The sequence below is a fragment of the Rosa chinensis genome, chromosome 7 (genome assembly GCF_002994745.2).
Source record: "Rosa chinensis cultivar Old Blush chromosome 7, RchiOBHm-V2, whole genome shotgun sequence".
NCBI lineage: Eukaryota > Viridiplantae > Streptophyta > Magnoliopsida > Rosales > Rosaceae > Rosa > Rosa chinensis.
This window is the reverse complement of record NC_037094.1, coordinates 64,992,851-65,010,360: the sequence shown is the minus strand read 5'-3', so window position 1 is coordinate 65,010,360 and position 17,510 is coordinate 64,992,851. Positions and strand designations below refer to the sequence as shown.

The following is a 17,510-nucleotide window of genomic DNA, read 5'->3' as shown; positions in this document are numbered from 1 at the left end:
TTAAGTGATAATTAAGACAAGATTCGATTAAGGGGGAGTATTTCTCCCTTATAAAAGGCCTCAAAAACTAAAGTTTGAAGTAGGGTTTTTGTATGCATAAAATCGTCCACTTTTGAACTACTTGTTCAAATCATTTTTGAAAAACCTTCTTTACCTGTTTCATGTATTTCCATTGCATGATCATTCATATTTACTCTCAAGATCAGTGATTCATGCGAGAGCAAGGAAAGTTGAAGATAGATTATCTAGAATTGTGGATTAGAAGTTAGAACGGTTGTAAAACAAGTTAGCATGTGTTGCTAAGTGAAAGTGTTTGTTAAGAACAACACTACTTGTATTCTGTAAACTCTAGTGTTTCATATTGGATTATCTTTTCGTGTTGGCTACGTTAAAAGCCACACAGTGAAGTTTCCTTAGTGGAGAGGTTTACACTGCGTCAGCAATTCTCCGTGTTATGAATTATATTTTCGTTAGATAAATTCTTATGTGAAAAGTTCTGTACAATTATTGTTCCATCTAGTATTTTCATTTGGCATCAGAGCAGGTTCTAGAATATTCTAGTAGATTGCGAGGACGATGGAACAACATCGAGATAGAGCTGCTGGTGGATCTGTTAATAGTCCTCCATAGTTTGATGGAGGATGCGAAAAGTACACTCAATGGAAGATATACATGAAATCATACTTGTATGCGCAAGATGAACATGTATGGAACATCGTGGAAAATGGCTGGAAGACACCAATAATCCCAGCTAAAGGTGAGGGCTCATCAGTCTCTATTCCTAAGCCACGAAAGGACTGGACTGACGTAGAAATACGTGATCTTCAAGCCGACTTCAAAGCCAAAAATAGCATTTTTACTGCTCTCTCTGAACGTGAAAAACCGAGGATTAGTCACTGCGACACTGCAAAACAAGCTTTGGATCTGCTGCAGACTACATATGAAGGAAACAAAAAGGTACGTGCACAAAAACTGCAAGGTCTGATATATGAATTTGAAACTATGACCATGGGAGATGATGAAACTGTGGATGACTTCCATGGTAGAATACTAAAGATTACTGGTCAATGTCGTAGTCTAGGTGCCCCCTTTGATGAAGATAAGGTGGTCAAGAAAATACTTAGAGCCTTACCAGAAAAATTTCACTCTAAAGTCACTAGTATAGAGGATTCTTTTGACATTGATGAATACACTTTGGATGAACTCATTGGAAATCTGAAAACTTATGAACTGAGACTAAAACCTGAAAAGAAATCAAAAGGTGTGGCTTTCAAGGCTGTGAAAGGGAAAGAAGAGGAAGATGAATCACTTGATCTTGCTCTTCTGACCAAAGAGTTCAAAAAATTCCTTAGAAATAAATCCTCCTCTCAAAATTTCACTGCTCCCAAGAAAAATGTTATTAACAATGATAACAACATTAAAGGAAGTTTTAGATCAAATAAATCTGGGAGAATAAAATGCTATGAATGTGGTGGCTATGGCCATATTTCTACTGATTGTGGTAACAAGAAGCATGGAAATAGCAACAATAAATCCCTCCTCTCGACATGGAGTGATGATGAACATCAGGAGATTGAAAATGTTGCCTTCGTGTCGTCCCTTTCACTGGAATCTGAAAGTGATGAAGAATTCTCAGATGATGAGACAAATGTCCGCTGCAAACAACTCTATAAAGCGTCAAAAGCCACACTAATCAAAAATGCAGGTTTGGAAGATGAAATTGTAATGTTGAAGGCTAAGAATGAGAAGTTGGAGCTTAAATGGAGGACTTCTCAAAACACTTGGGAACAAGAAAGGAACAAATTCATGGATGAGCTGCAAAACTCACAAAGTGACAAAAGTTCCCAGACCTGGAAGATAAAATGTGATGAACTGAAAAACAAAATCAAGATTCTTGAACTTGAGGTAAAGGGACAACATTCTCTAAACTTAAACCTGCTAACTGAAAATGAATCATTGCAGGAAGAGCTGAAGTCCACTCAAGAGAAGTTCACAAAATTTGAAATCAGCTCTGCAACAGCATCCAGACTGTTCAGCTCCGGAAAAGCTCACCATGATACATTCGGACTTGGATATTCTAGAGAAAGCTCCAAAGGCACACACTTTGTGAGAGAGTCAAGTTCTAAAGTGGAGAAAAGTGATCCAGTCACCCAAGTCATCAAGGATAATATCACATGAGCTGACAAGGAACCAAAACCTTCTCAGAATGTCTCTCAGGTAAGAATGAACCAAATGTTTTCGACTGATCATAACAGGTACTCAACCTTTAAATCCTTTATTCCTACATGTCATTACTGTGTTAAATTAGGACATATCAGACCGAGATGCATTGAGAGACATAAGTCAATTCCTTTTAGTGAAGAAAAGGTATCTATAAAATCTTTACATTGTGAGCTTAAAGAGCAGAAGGAGCTTATCAACAAATTGGCTAACCTAATTACTAAAGCAAACATGAAAAATAGAGATAAACCTGTCTGGATTAGAAAGGATTTGAATACTACTCATTCTAATCACTCTGATTCAACTAACTCTATTAGTGATGTTTGTCTCATGACAAGTGTAAGTACAGATAACCCTTCAACATATATTGAAGCAACCTGCCTGGTAGCACTCACTGCATGGGCAGACAAGCGAAAGGATTTCTGGTATGTGGACAGTGGTTGTTCCAGACACATGACTGGAGACAAAGCTTGGTTCACCTCGTTCGAAGATGAAAGCACAACTGGATCAGTTACCTTTGGTGATGGAAGAAAAGCCAAAATTCTTGCACGAGGAACAGTCAATACTCCTGGAATTCCTAATCTAAAAAATGTTTTGTATGTTGAGGGTTTAACTGCAAATCTAATAAGTGTCAGTCACTTGGCGGATGATTATGAGGATGTTTGGTTCAACAAGCAAAGATGTGTGATTCTTGATAAAAAGGGAGAAAATATTATGAGATGTAAGAGATCTTCAGATAACTGTTATCACATTCAATCGAATGAACTTCTAAATGTACAGGATTGCTTGTCTGTGAGATCTGCCGAAGAAACCTTTGAAATATGGCACAGGAGATTGGGACATTTAAACTATCAGGATCTACTAAAATTATCCACTAAGCAATGTGTTAGAGGACTACCAGCACTAAACGGTAAGACTGACAAAATATGTGGAGAATACAAAACCGGAAAGCAAGCTAGATCTCCTCATAAATCAATAAACTCTGCCACTACCACAAGAGTATTGGAACTGCTACATATGGACCTTATGGGACCAGCTCAAACAAAAAGCATTGGAGGTAAGAAATACATACTTGTGATAGTTGATGACTTCTCAAGGTACACTTGGGTTAACTTTCTAAAAGACAAGGCTGAAACATTTGAATCATTCAAGGGTCTCAACCAAAGAATGATAATTGAAAAACAGTCCACCAACATGTGCTTAGTAAGAGTAAGGTCAGATAATGGAACTGAGTTTAAAAATGCTGCTTTTGCTAACTACTTTCATGAGTTAGGTGTTTCCCATGAGTTTTCAGCCCCGATCACTCCACAGCAAAATGGAATAGTTGAGCATAAAAATAGAGTGCTGTTAGACATGGCAAGGGTAATGTTGCACTCAGCTGGCCTAAGCTTGAACTTCTGGGCTGAGGCAATCAGTACTGCATGTTACACCATAAATAGAGTCTCTTTGAGACCTGGAACTGACCAAACAGCGTATGAACTGTGGAAAGGTAAGAAACCAAACATACACCACCTTCGTGTGTTCGGAAGTCCTTGTTACATATTGAGAGATCGAGAGCAGCTAGGAAAATTTGATGCTCGAAGTGATGATGGTATCTTCCTTGGATATTCTATTAATAGTCGTGCTTATAGAGTCTATAACAAACGAACTAGGATTGTTATGGAATCTATTAACGTGTCTATTGATGATTACTACACTAGATAGGAGGAAATTTTTGCAGAAACATCACCTACTTTCAGATCAGAATCAGAAGACTCACCAACTACTGATGAACAGGAAGAGAATGCTGACAACATCCTCGAGCCAGCTCTTCAAATGAAAAGAGGGTTCAAGCAATTTCAAAAACATCATTCTCGTCTAGACATTCTTGGACAAATCTCTGATGGTCTCAAAACTAGAAGCCAAACTGCTCCACAGGTAAGTGTAGATGAGGTAAGTCGAGGTAATGCCTTACTTTGTTTTATCACAGAAAATCAAATAACAATGAATGTTATATCTCAGTGTGGTTATGTTTCCCTAATTGAACAAAAGAATGTCAAGGAAGCTCTACTAGATGATGAATGGATTAGTGCTATGCAGGAAGAATTAAATCAGTTCACTAGGAATGATGTGTGGTACCTGGTACCAAGACCTAGAAACTGCAATATAATAGGCACGAAGTGGATTTTTAGAAATAAATGTGATGAAAAAGGGAACATAATCAGAAACAAAGCTAGACTAGTAGCACAAGGTTATTCACAGATTGAAGGTCTCGACTTTGATGAAACCTTTGCCCCTGTTGCAAGGTTAGAATCAGTGAGATTGCTTTTGTCTGTTGCTTGTCACCTAAGATTCAAGTTGTTTCAAATGGATGTCAAAACTGCCTTTCTAAATGGTGTCTTGCAGGAAGAAGTCTATGTGGAACAACCTCAAGGTTTCAAAGATCCACATAATTTGAATCATGTTTATAGACTCAAGAAAGCCTTGTATGGGTTAAAGCAGGCTCCACGAGCCTGGTATGAAAGGCTCTCCACCCATCTGGTGGAAAAGGGTACTCAAGAGGATCAATTGATAAAACATTCTTTGTAAAACATGTGAAAAATGATCTTATCATAGCTCAGGTGTATGTTGATGACATTGTCTTTGGCTTTATGTCTAAATATCTTGTAAATGAATTTCAATCGGTCATGGAATGTGAATTTGAAATGAGCATGTGTGGGGAGCTAACCTTTTTCCTTGGGATGCAAGTAAAGCAACTTGATACATGCATCTTTCTCTCTCAAACCAAATATGCGGAGAATCTCATCAAGAAATTTGGGCTTGAATCCAAGAAGGTGGTTACAAATCCTATGAGCACCACTACAAAGCTGAGCGAGGATCTAAATGAAAAATCAATTGACTCCACTCTCTATAGAAGCATGATTGGAAGCTTACTGTATCTAACAGCCAGTAGACCTGATATTTCCTACAGTGTGGGAGTGTGTGCTCGATTTCAAGCAAATCCCAAAGAATCACACTTGGAGGCTGTCAAAATAATCATCAGATATATCTTAGGTACAATTGACTGTGGCAATTTCTATACCTTTGACACTAACATAGAAATTGCAGGATATTCTGACGCTGACTGGGGAGGAAACTTAAAGGATAGAAAAAGTACATCAGGGGGATGTTTCTTCATAGGCAACAATTTGGTTGCTTGGCATAGCAAGAAACAAAATTGCATCTCTCTTTCTACTGCAGAAGCCGAGTATGTTGCAGCTGGGAGTTGTTGCACGCAAATGCTTTAGATGAAGCAAATGCTCCATGACTATGGCATCTCTCAAGGTAAGTTGTCTATCTTTTGTGACAACACCAGTGCAATCAACATTAATAAGAATCCTGTTCAACATTCTTGAACAAAGCACATTGATCTTCAATATCATTTTATTAGGGATTTAGTTGAACAAAACATACTTGAATTAAGCTTTGTGCCCACTGAAAATCAACTTGTTGATTTGTTCACTAAGCCCCTTGACACTGCTAGGTTTAAGATGTTGAGAAATGCACTTGGGATATGTTCTAAGCACTAAGGCACAAGAATGACTGTCCACTGTTGTTTGAGAAAATTGTGATCTTAGTATCCCTTGACCACAGTCTCTAGTGAAATGTACATACTTTCCTTGCTCTTTATCCTTTGTTGACATGCCTTATTCTGGAAAAAAATTGTGTACTCATGTTTAGTATCTTATTCAGAAAATCCTCATATGCACTTTCACTTATAGCACATGTGGTGGCCTGCTCATTGTTTACTATCCAGAGAGATTCGGTGAAATAAGTGACCTACTTGAATTGCTCAAATGATCCCTTCCCTCTTCTCAAAGTAATCAGGTCCTAGTTGTGGTGAACTTTCTAGGATTTGTAAGAAACGAGAATGGATAACTACATCCCATCTCTCTGAGTAATCAGGCCTTAGTTGTGGTGAACTTTCTACGGTTTGCAAGAAACGAGTCGGTGAGTGATATTTGCACGTACAATAAAATATGCAGACAACTACTCGAGACTCTCTCCATGGAGCATCCTTGTTATGTTTAGTACCCTAAGAACATCTGTTCTGAGAGTTGCTGAGAAGAGTCTTGTTACATGAGTACTTCTTGTCACTAAATAAAAGCGGTCTATGACTTCAATAAAATACGTGCTTAGGAACAATGTTTCCTACCCCTTCTAAGGAGATCTCATGAGCTTAGTTCATATGTTTCGATCTCATATTTCACTCTTTCTCTCTGTCACTAAACGTGTCTCTAAGCCCCACTTACTGGTTATACTCACTTTTATCACAGAGTTACTCTCTAAGGTCTGAATATGAGTACCAATTCTCTTTGTTGATAGAATACATCATGTTCCACACTCTGAAATATGTTCACTTCACTACATGATTTGTGCTCTCTGTGATTAAACTATGCTATTTTTTCTCTCTTCGATATGACCTATGCATTCATTGTCTTGATTCTTAGCAAAGGAAACGATCATCTGCTATAATTGCCGATTCTACGATTGTCTTTTGTCTCTTCGTTTCCTTCCTTGATGGCTATCTGACTGTACTTAATTTCCATAATGATTATGCCTAAGTTGAGGGGGAGAAGTTCTCTGCATGCGTACTTCTAGGAAAAATAAATTGTCATAACTTCTCTCTTCAATTGAGACGCTATCCCAATCGGTGTGTTCTTTGGTTTTCCCTAAACCTAACTATTCCATATATAGCCTCTCTTGTCTCCCTCAGATTTTACTCTTGGTTGTCTCTGTGTGCAGGTTCGTTCATTAACTGGTTTCTCTCACCATGGCTCGCACGCAGCAAACAACTCTACTTGGTGGACATCGCCGCCTGCCTCCTCCAGAGGAAGGCTGTCAGGCCGCTGCAAGAGCCGGGATTCTCCATCCCGGCATGCAGCGTCAGCGCAGTCGGAGCCCTCCTCTTCGCGCTTCTTCTTCTGATACCTCTGCTGCTCCTCCTCCTGTCTCTCTGGATAGTCTCCGTGACCAGATCATGGTGGCTGACTGGAGGATTGCCTGCCTCACTACGGACATGGACGACATGCATTCCCTCCTTGTTCGTACTCGTCATGCTCTGACCACTCTCACACAGGAGATTTGGAACATGCAGCGTCACCCTCCCGGGTTTGACGCTCCCCGTCCATCCAACACCATGCAGGAGCCTGTCACACCGGAGGAGAGCTCGGATTCCATTGATGAAGAGGAGTTTCTCGACACTGGCACCAAGCTTATTAAGGAGTTCGACGGGCCCTCCCATTCAAAGGGGGAGAAGTAAAGATTTTTCTTTGTTATTTCTGTTTTCTGCATTTTTAATTTTTGATGGACAAAAGTTTTTTTTTTTTTGAAGCTGTAAGTGCATAAGCACAGATACTTTTGGGATGCTTTCTATTATTATTTCTAAGTAATTTTATTTTGGCAACTTGGATCTGAAAAAGAATGGAAACTGATTCCTCAATCCAAGTAGCACTCTTTGTTTAGTGATTAGTGTTTATCTGTGAAAACTAACATGCAGGGTAAAAGATGAAAAATCATGAGTTGAATGGGAATGCCCAAAGGGGGAGATTGTAAGTATATTGGGCTATAACCATTCAATGCATGATTTCCCATTGTCACAAGGAAAACAAAAGATGAAGTGGACTTGGATCACAAAGAGGAAGATCACAGAATCGGATCATGAAGAGAAGATCAAGCAGAATTGATTCACTGATCTTGAGTTCAAATATGGCATTCAGTCCATATCATTTTGCATGATTTTAATTGATATGCATATTGGTTAGATTGATTCAATATTCTCATTTGCATTAAAGAGTTTTTATCATGCATATCAATTTAAGATATTGATTGATCTTGGTTAGGAAAGTTTTGTTTGTATATTCCAAAACAGTTTAAACCTTCCTAAATTTATCTTAAGTGATAATTAAGACAAGATTCGATTAAGGGGGAGTATTTCTCCCTTATAAAAGGCCTCAAAAACTAAAGTTTGAAGTAGGGTTTTTGTATGCATAAAATCGTCCACTTTTGAACTACTTGTTCAAATCATTTTTGAAAAACCTTCTTTACCTGTTTCATGTATTTCCATTGCATGATCATTCATATTTACTCTCAAGATCAGTGATTCATTCGAGAGCAAGGAAAGTTGAAGATAGATTATCTAGAATTGTGGATTAGAAGTTAGAACGGTTGTAAAACAAGTTAGCATGTGTTGCTAAGTGAAAGTGTTTGTTAAGAACAACACTACTTGTATTCTGTAAACTCTAGTGTTTCATATTGGATTATCTTTTCGTGTTGGCTACGTTAAAAGCCACGCAGTGAAGTTTCCTCAGTGAAGAGGTTTACACTGCGTCAACAATTCTCCGTGTTATGAATTATATTTTCGTTAGATAAATTCTTATGTGAAAAGTTCTGTACAATTATTGTTCCATCTAGTATTTTCAGGCCTTCAACTAAATAAGCCTGCAAGATCCCCAAAACTTGGACTTTTAAGGGATATAAATTAAGTGATTTTTGAAAAAGTGTTTATATTGGCACCTCTAGATTTGCTAACTTGACCTCACTCTATTATGAATTATTAAATGACATATATAACCTACTATAGAATGACTATTAATAATTATACCAAAAAAATATTATACTTATTTTCTCTAGACTTTTCAATTCTATAATATTAGATTGCATTCTTTATTATTTTCTTTATCTATTTTCCTTTTTCAATTTGACTACATACTCATTAAAATATTTATATATATATTTAATAAGAACTAAAATTATGATTAAAATCATGTGACATAAAAATTTAAGATATACATGTTGAACTCATATTGGTGAGAGAGAACAAAAGAAATCCTATTATGACCTAAATCTAAGTCTATCCATTACATTTGTCAAAAAAAAAAAGAAAAAAAAAGAAAGAAAGAGCTAGCAATTAACAAAAAACTAAAAAATTATTGAAATAATTAATTATGAGGTAGAAAAAATAGAGAAAAAAATCAACAATAAGAAAAAAATGATCACTCTTCATTTTTTGCATAGCAAAAAGAGAAAAAAAAAAACCACAGAATAGTTCATGTTAAAACATTTTCCTGTTGATTAGAAATTAATTTTTGAAACCCAATACCTTGTGTTTGATTTTTTTTTTTTCAGGGAAAAAAATGCAAACCGTACCCGACGTTCGTTTCATTAATAACTTCGGTACCTTAAGTTAATAAAATGTCACATTGGTACTTGATGTTCACTCACTCCCCGATCCAACATTAGTACCTAGAACCCATTTGGCCGTTATGGCGTTTGCTAGGTGGCAAACTTTGAGGGTTATTCTTGTCCTTACAATTGATATTACCCAGAAAAAATATTTTAAAATAGAAAATTGCGAAATCTGGACCATCTATTTTAAATGACGGCTTCATCGTGACCGTTGGTTAAGAGTTGGCCGAGGCCATTAGCTGGGAAGCTGTAGCCAGTCTTTGCTGTTGAGCAGACTTGGATCTAAGGAATGCTTCATGGCATGACTGGTCCATCATCTCAAGCTTGCTTGCTGGGTGACCCAACATGTGGAGCACCATCTGAACCCAAGTCCCCAATTCCACCATGCAAGAATCTTTAGCTAGTTCCATTCTTGCAGTACCCTCTAGCATAATACAAACAGGGCTTCCATTCGAACCCAGAGTTCGGGTCTTCCAAGCACATATCACTGACGGAGCAGCTCTGGTGATGAAGATGAAAGAAGAACATGAAAGAAATCCTAACGGAAATGGGATTAGGAACCCATAATCTGCAATTTCAATCTTAACCCAAGTTGAAGATCATCCGGGCTAGCATGCAATCATCTACTATGTAAGTATGTATGTATTCTCCAAATTCACCAAATTATTTTTCAATTTTGGCAAAAAGGGTCTTCTGTTTCAATGGTTTTAGGATATGGGTTTGTGGAAAAAGTTTCCATAGATGATCATGAAGATTGTAAATTCCGTAGAACCATGATCCGAATTACGACTGACATTTTAGAGACCATAAGGCCCAACATCACCCAAGGAGGTCAAACTCTCGGGCCAGGCCAGCATGAAGCACTAAGTAATGGATGAGGGTGTCAAAACACCCTCCATCTTGGCTCAGTTTTGAATAGAATTAGACCTACTCAAATGGGCCTAGAGACTGAACCCACAACGCCCAAACCCAGGCAACGAGACTGACAGGAGCACCCTCATGCCTCCGTTGCCAACCTACCGCCACCATCTACGGCGACCACCCTTTCCACGGCATGATCCAACAAACTTAGGTTGGAAACCAAGAACAAATCTGCCTGAATTGCAGTGGTCCAACCATTAGCTCTTTCGATCACCACCACCTGATGATCAACTCCGATCTAAAACCGACGACCGGATCTGCACACCAACCCAACCAAAGATGGAAACGCTGAAGCCGACTTGACCTCAATGCCGATCTTCTACGCCTAGGTCTCGATCTAACCTCGACCTCGCTCTGCTACACTCGCCAGACTTTAACCCCAGTAATCCGGCAAGCCAACACTGCAACCCTTGAAGAAACTGTGATGAGAAGATACCTGACGTCAAGTGTTGCTAGTCAGATCGGGATCCGACCAGAGGACGAGCAGCTGCTGGGAACTCGAAACCTTATGCTGTATACGAGTTGTTGATTTGATAAAAAAAAAAAAAAATCTTAATTAATATGTATTTTAAATTTTTATATACTATTTCTTTCATGTATTTCATCAATTATTAATATTTTTTACAATATTTCTTTCATGTATTTCATCAATTATTAATATTTTTTATAATGTTTGTTTCATTTATTTCATCAATTATTACTTCAAATATTCACTGGATTCTTAAGGATGTCTAGAAAAATTATTATTTTATGCATTTAGCAAGGTTCTTTGTCCCGAGTTGAGACTAGAGAAATTTATTATTTAATCGAGATTATTAATTTGTTGAACATTCATTTATTGATGTTTTACTATAATTTCTGATGAGATCGGAGAAAGCGACACTTCCCGGCCATAGGTTTGAGTCACTAACATTAATACTCAAAATTCCAACTACTTTTTAACGGGAAATTAGTTGAGTTGTAAAGTTTGGTATTAAATGAAATATATAAGAAATAATCAACGGGGGCCATAGTGGAAATAAAAAGGGGGGCTTTGAAAAAATCTTAGCTTTAATATCTGCAAGATATTCAATTTCAGAATTCCAACATCTGTGGGCCTTTATCTCACTTATGAAAATTTCTTCATTTCCTACATCGCATACCAATTTTTCTCCCCAAATTTAATTGCCACCAAAGAAGGAAATCTCATGGAAGAAAATTAGTAAAACAACGGGAGGAAATCAGAAGTCTCTAAAATCTCTATCCCAACCCTGTCTCATTAATTCACTAATTTGACATGTGTCCTCTATCTCAAAAGGAGTTAACACTATCTCAATCTGAAATCTTTAAACGCGTATCAATTTCATACCCAAATCAATTCTTAATCTGAAACTTTTGAACATGTATCAACTAAATTAAGCTTTACCCAAACTAAAAGCTATATTACCCATACTTGCAAGTGGACAACCCACTTCCCACTCTCAAACTGGTTCAATCTTTTACCAAATTGCGACCCAGGGTTAAAGCTTCAAGTTCTACCCTTCAAATTGATTTCACCATTTTGCAGACCGTTTAGACGTTTGGGGATCCTTGAGATGGTTTCTACTTGTGGGCACCTTTTTGATTCGAAGCTTTTGAATTGATATATACAATTTCATTCCCTTGACCATTAGTTTGGTTTTCGTGGGATTGAAAGAAAAGAAAGAACAATATGTACGAAGCTACATCAAAGTGCTCTTGCCTGTTCTTTCATCTCCTTGATCTTGCGAAAGTAGGGAATGAATTAGATTTGAAATTTTTTCTTTTTGGGTTCAGTATTTTTATTTTTATTTTAAATGAGTTGACGGAGTTAGTAGGTTGTTAATAGTTGCTACGTGTCAAATTATAATTAGTGGGACAGGATTGGGATAGGGAGTTTGGGGACAGCTGATTTCCTCCCTAAAACAACCACAAGTCCAACATATCAGACGCCTACACAAGTTCACAGTATTGAAACTCGTGATCCAAAAATCTACATTATCGAAACTTTAAAAAACCGAAAGTGATTAAATTATCTCATTATATAACGCACACCGCAAACAACAATAACCAACGACCCTCGACACACTCATACTACAGAAACTTTAAAATCAAGAATCGTTAGAATTATATCATTATTATAATTCGCGTACAAAACAACAGTAACTAACAACTCTCAACATATATTCAATACTCCGAAGCACCGTAGAAATTTCGCGTACAAAACCACTGCAGCCGGCGCTAAGCAATCTGCGGGACCCAGTAGTAATCAGCTCCTATCAGGTCAAAATGGGGCCCCACACCCCACGCTTTCATTCCCACTGAGAAAAGCAACTCCGTGTGCCTCCTTTCCTCTGCTCTGCTCCTCTACATTCCCATTTCTCGCTAAAAACCTCTGCGCCCAAATCTCTCTCTCTCTCTCTCTCTCTCTCTGGATGGAAATGGACGGCTTCGATCGGCTCCCGGACCCGGTGATCCTCCAGATCTTCGACCTGGTCTCGGACACCAAGACCCTCATTCGCTGCCTCGCCGTTTCGAAACGCTTCAACTCCCTCGTCCCCCACACCGACTCCCTAGTCCTCACCGTCGACCGCGTCATCTCCTCCGACTCCGACTCCGACTCAGACGACGACGTTTCCAACCTCCTCGCCTCCGCCTTCCGCTACATCCTCAAGTCTCTCCACAGCCTCGTCTGCCCCAAGCCCAACAACAACAACAACCCGACCCGGACCCGGATCCCCAACTGCCCCGCCCAGATCCTCCGCTGCTTCCACCGCGTCAAGCGCCTCGCGATCGACCTCCCCTCCGGCGACCTCCGCCTCGAGAAGGGGACCGTTCTCAAGTGGAGAGCCGAGTTCGGGAAAACCCTCCGGACCTGCGTCATCCTAGGGTTCCGATCCGTCGGGGAGACTCCGTCGCAGGTGACGGCCGGAGCTGAGCCCGACTTAACCGGCGGGCTCAAGGTGCGGGTGGTGTGGACGATCAGTGCTCTGATCGCGGCGTCGGCGAGGCACTATTTGTTGAAAGAGGTGGTGAGGGAGCAGAGCGGGCTCGAATGTCTGGTTCTGAGGGACAGAGAGGCGGAGGGGACGGTGGTGATGGAGAAGGAGGGGTTGAGGGAGTGTAGAGAAGAAGGTGAGGAGTTTGCTGATGAGGACGAGGGGTTGGATAGGTGCAGGACTAGAGTGCCTAGTGTGAGGATGAGGATGAGGCATGTGCCCAGATTGGAGCTCAAAGGCGGGCTTTGGGTCGAGGGTGCGACGCTCGTGGTGGTCCGGCCCAGTTTGGTAGGCGGCGGTGGCGACATGGCGGTGGAGGATGGGGAATTGGCGTTGAGGGCATTTGGGAATGGTTTGTATGGGGAGGTTGCGCAGAAGCTGCTCAAGGCCAGAAGCTATTTGCTGGAAATGAACTCATTCTGAGCTGCATTGCTTTGCAGGAATCAGAAACTGTTTTGCTCAGTGTACTGTAAAGCTGTTCGATTTCGGCTGTTTATCTTGGGGGTTTTGTGTTTAATGGCCAGTGGTAGCTGAGGTTTTAGTTGTTTTGTACATGCTTGTTGTATTTTGAATTTTGATCATGTTTATGAAAATAGACTCCTATGGTTACTTGTTACTATCATGGTTGTTCAAGTCTAGAATGATCAATGTATTGGGGCATGAATGCATTAAGTTGTAAATAAAAGACTCCAAATTGATTCAATTTGGACCAAAACAAATCAGCATCCCAATTTAAACTCAAATAAAGTCAGCTTCATCTTCCTATAAAGTGCCTAAATAACCCACAAGCAAAGCTTACCGCACTGATACAACCATAACAGCACAACGTTACCAAAAGGGAGCGGCTTCAGTGATACCAAGCCTGTTAAAGTACAGTTTCTTCTGGATAGTCTCCTGTATTGACAATTCACCAGCTTGAAGGTACAAACCAGGAGCAACACAAAGTTACGCGAGCATCTGGGGCCATGGGAGTTGCAAGGGCCTTGGTTAGATGCAGTTTCACTGACCATGTAACACTACCATGGAAGCTGGTGATTGGCACCAATTTGGGGAATGAACACAGGAACTCATCTTAAGATGAGCAGCTTCTTTTAGATGCATGCAAATTTTCACATTTATTTCCCAATACTTGAGGCATTCTAATTCATATAGCAGTTTTTGCAATACAGACCCAGCCAGCTAATGGATCTACAGCAACAATGTTTACAACCCCAGAAACAAATGAGGCTTGTAACAGACTGAAATTGACAGGTCACTCGAATAGATTTCAATAGAAAACATAGAACTGCAAATTTTATAAACACCAGTAAGCCCTAGAGCAGAGCAAAAATACCAACATGAACTATGAGAATGACAAATCTCTAACCCATGACAAATCTCTAACCCTTTCCCTCCCTCCATCCAGACCCAACTATCCATTTTTAGAAAATGAGCAACTCTTATCTCAGCTCCCCACCACTTAGTAATAAACAACCCACAGAACAAAATCCATCAAATTATTGTAGCAAAATATAAGACTCCTCCCACCTTCAACTGTTGCAGGTGTTCCCACATTTTTAAAATTAGTTTCATCATCTTACTTAAAAAACCTATAAGGTGCATCTAATCTTCATGCAACTACATTTATAGTCTTAACATTTGTAGTCTAATGTCTTTTTGTTAGGCAAGACAACCATAAAGGCAACAATAGAAAAGTGATACAGTTTTGTTAATTGCTACACACAAGGACACAGGGTATTATGATAAAGGCCTAACCTTCAAAGCCTTCTGGTAAATTTATTAGTTATGACATATGATAATAAGCAACTCTACCGTGAATTTGGGTGGTCAGACTCAAATAGGTCAACTCAATAAAACTAATTGTATTATGAATAGAGTTGATAATGTCTAAATAATTTGCAGGCTAAAATGAAAGTTGAAATCTAACTATCTGAGAAACAAAAATTACATAAATCACCAAAGAATTATGCAAAAAGGAAACAATCGAAGCCAAAAATATATGTTAGCTGTAAAAGTTAACTACCGAGCAAACGGACTAATCTTATCTCAAGATATTGGATAGTGGAAGCCTAAAAGAACCATTTAGTAAGTTTGAGTAGCAAATATGGTTTGAGTTGAAACCGATGGCTCTTTTCAATGGATTCAAAGTTCACAAGACTTTCATACAATGAACAAATTATAACTTGATTCACAGCAACATTACTGTAAAAGTTATGGCCTTCTTATGGAGAGCAATAGAGAAATACAGGTACAGCAAAGAAATACCTCCAATAAAATTCACGGCCTTCAATTTCAATTCTTGGCTCTTCCACCTCAACACCATTCATCAAAGTCCGAGAGACCAAAGTTAACTTTACAGGAAACCCCGCTGAGGATCTTCATAGTACATATCTCATGATCAGGTACTTGCAAACTCTGTTCAATTCAGCATTCATAACTCATATGTTTCCCAAGTTCATTTGCATAAGGAAGAATATATCTTTCAGCAAACTTCTGCTCGGAGTACTTGCAGAATGTGGTCAACTTAGGTTTTTCATCAAGTAAATTGTTCTTTTCCAAAATCTCCAAAACTTTTAGCCTTGGTTTCAGCCTGCGTTCAACACTATACATAAGCAACTCCGGATTATTAATCACAAACGGGATGTCAAACTTCCCAGCACTGACCAACAGGTCTACTACCTCCTTAAGTTTCCTCTCAGATATACCAAACACATGCGGCGACCGCCTAAACATAGCAAAGACATCCTTTTCCGAAATCCCCAAACTCCGGAAAAGCTTCACCTTCATTTCCCAGGTCTCCACCCTCATAGAACTAATGATCCCAATAGCTGATATGAACATCCCGGAATTCCTATCAAACCCCATTTTATCAACCCTTTCAACAAATTCCAAAATGTTCTCCTGCTTACGCAAATACAATCTAGGAAATCGAAACAAATACTTAACAAGCTGCGTGGAACCTATACCCAAACTCTTTAACAACTCCATATTAGCCCTCAAACTCTTCTCCAAATCATGTTGGAGGTAACGCCCACATAACTTTAACAGCTTACACACATCGGCATTGCAACCCAGAATGCTCTTCAACACGAGAAGAGCAGGACCGAGCCGATTATCGGCACTCCGCCACAGAATCCAGGGGTCAGAGGATATAATCTCGGCAATGTCGGAATCCGAAAAGCCCAAATCTTGAAAAATCTTGATTTTCGGTTTGATGGAAGTGTCGAGATTGGCACATAGAATTCTGGGGATCCTTTGAATCACTCCCTCGAGATGGGTTTTGGAGAAACCACTCTCCTTGAGAAATGAAAGCACCAAATCCGACTCTGCTGGGTTTCTGAGATAAGCGATAGTTGACGAGGCCTTAAAAGCCGCTTCAGGGGAAAACTGGTGGTGGTTAATTAAGTATTCAGCTGTTGGATTTGATTCTGAGGTTTTGGACGAGTAAAACAAGAGGGAGAGTGAGCTGTGAAAACAGGGCCTGGGAAGAAGCGACGAGGTTCTGAGAGAGAGTGCCATGACCATGAGTGTTTTGTTGATCTGGGGTTTTGAGGTTTTGCACGAGGCTTTTGTTATTAGCAGGGCTTTGCATATCAAATGAGAAATACGAAAGAGATTGGTGTTGAAGTAGAACTTGCCTGTGAGGGTTTTCTCTGAGGTGCCTCTAATTGCCTTTGGATGTAGCACTTCGAAGCCGGTCCGAGTTCTAGTAGAGAAAGTGGGAAGCCAATTCCACTTGTCCGGAGTTTTAAACCCTCACCGGTCACTCCCCATATATATATATATATATATATATATATATATATCAGTAGTGTTCACCAATATCACTATTCCACAATTAACTTACTGTATTTTCAATAATATCACTCAATTCACTCATTTTACATCAATCTTTCACTTAACTCACTGCCGTTAATTCTACCGTTAGAACCCGATAAAATTGAGGGTATATTTGTCAAAACGCTTAAAAATGCATTTTTAACTTAAAAAAATTCTAAATTTATTAGATTTTTTTTTTCAATTTCTGAACTTTCTAATAAAAAATGATTTTATTTTAATTTAAGTATAATTTGAGAAAAAAAATTGTCTTTCAGAATTTTTTTTTAAAAAGTTAGAAATGCATTTTTTTTAGTGTTCTGGACGAATATACCCTCAATTTTAATGGCT

The 17,510-nt window shown here is 39.1% G+C and overlaps 2 protein-coding genes across 2 annotated transcripts; one reads left to right on the top strand and one right to left on the bottom strand.

The window, feature by feature from the left end:
* Nucleotides 1–12,654: 12,654 nt before the first annotated feature.
* On the top strand, nt 12,655–14,042 carry LOC112179866 (F-box protein At1g22220). Its single transcript, XM_024318355.2, has one exon. The coding sequence runs from the start codon at nt 12,780–12,782 to the stop codon at nt 13,764–13,766; it is 987 nt and encodes a 328-aa protein (XP_024174123.1). The 5' UTR covers nt 12,655–12,779; the 3' UTR covers nt 13,767–14,042.
* A 1,725-nt stretch (nt 14,043–15,767) lies between these two features.
* LOC112179471 lies at nt 15,768–16,862 on the bottom strand. Its single transcript, XM_024317888.2, has one exon. The coding sequence runs from the start codon at nt 16,860–16,862 to the stop codon at nt 15,768–15,770; it is 1,095 nt and encodes a 364-aa protein (XP_024173656.2).
* Between the last annotated feature and the right edge of the window lie 648 nt (nt 16,863–17,510).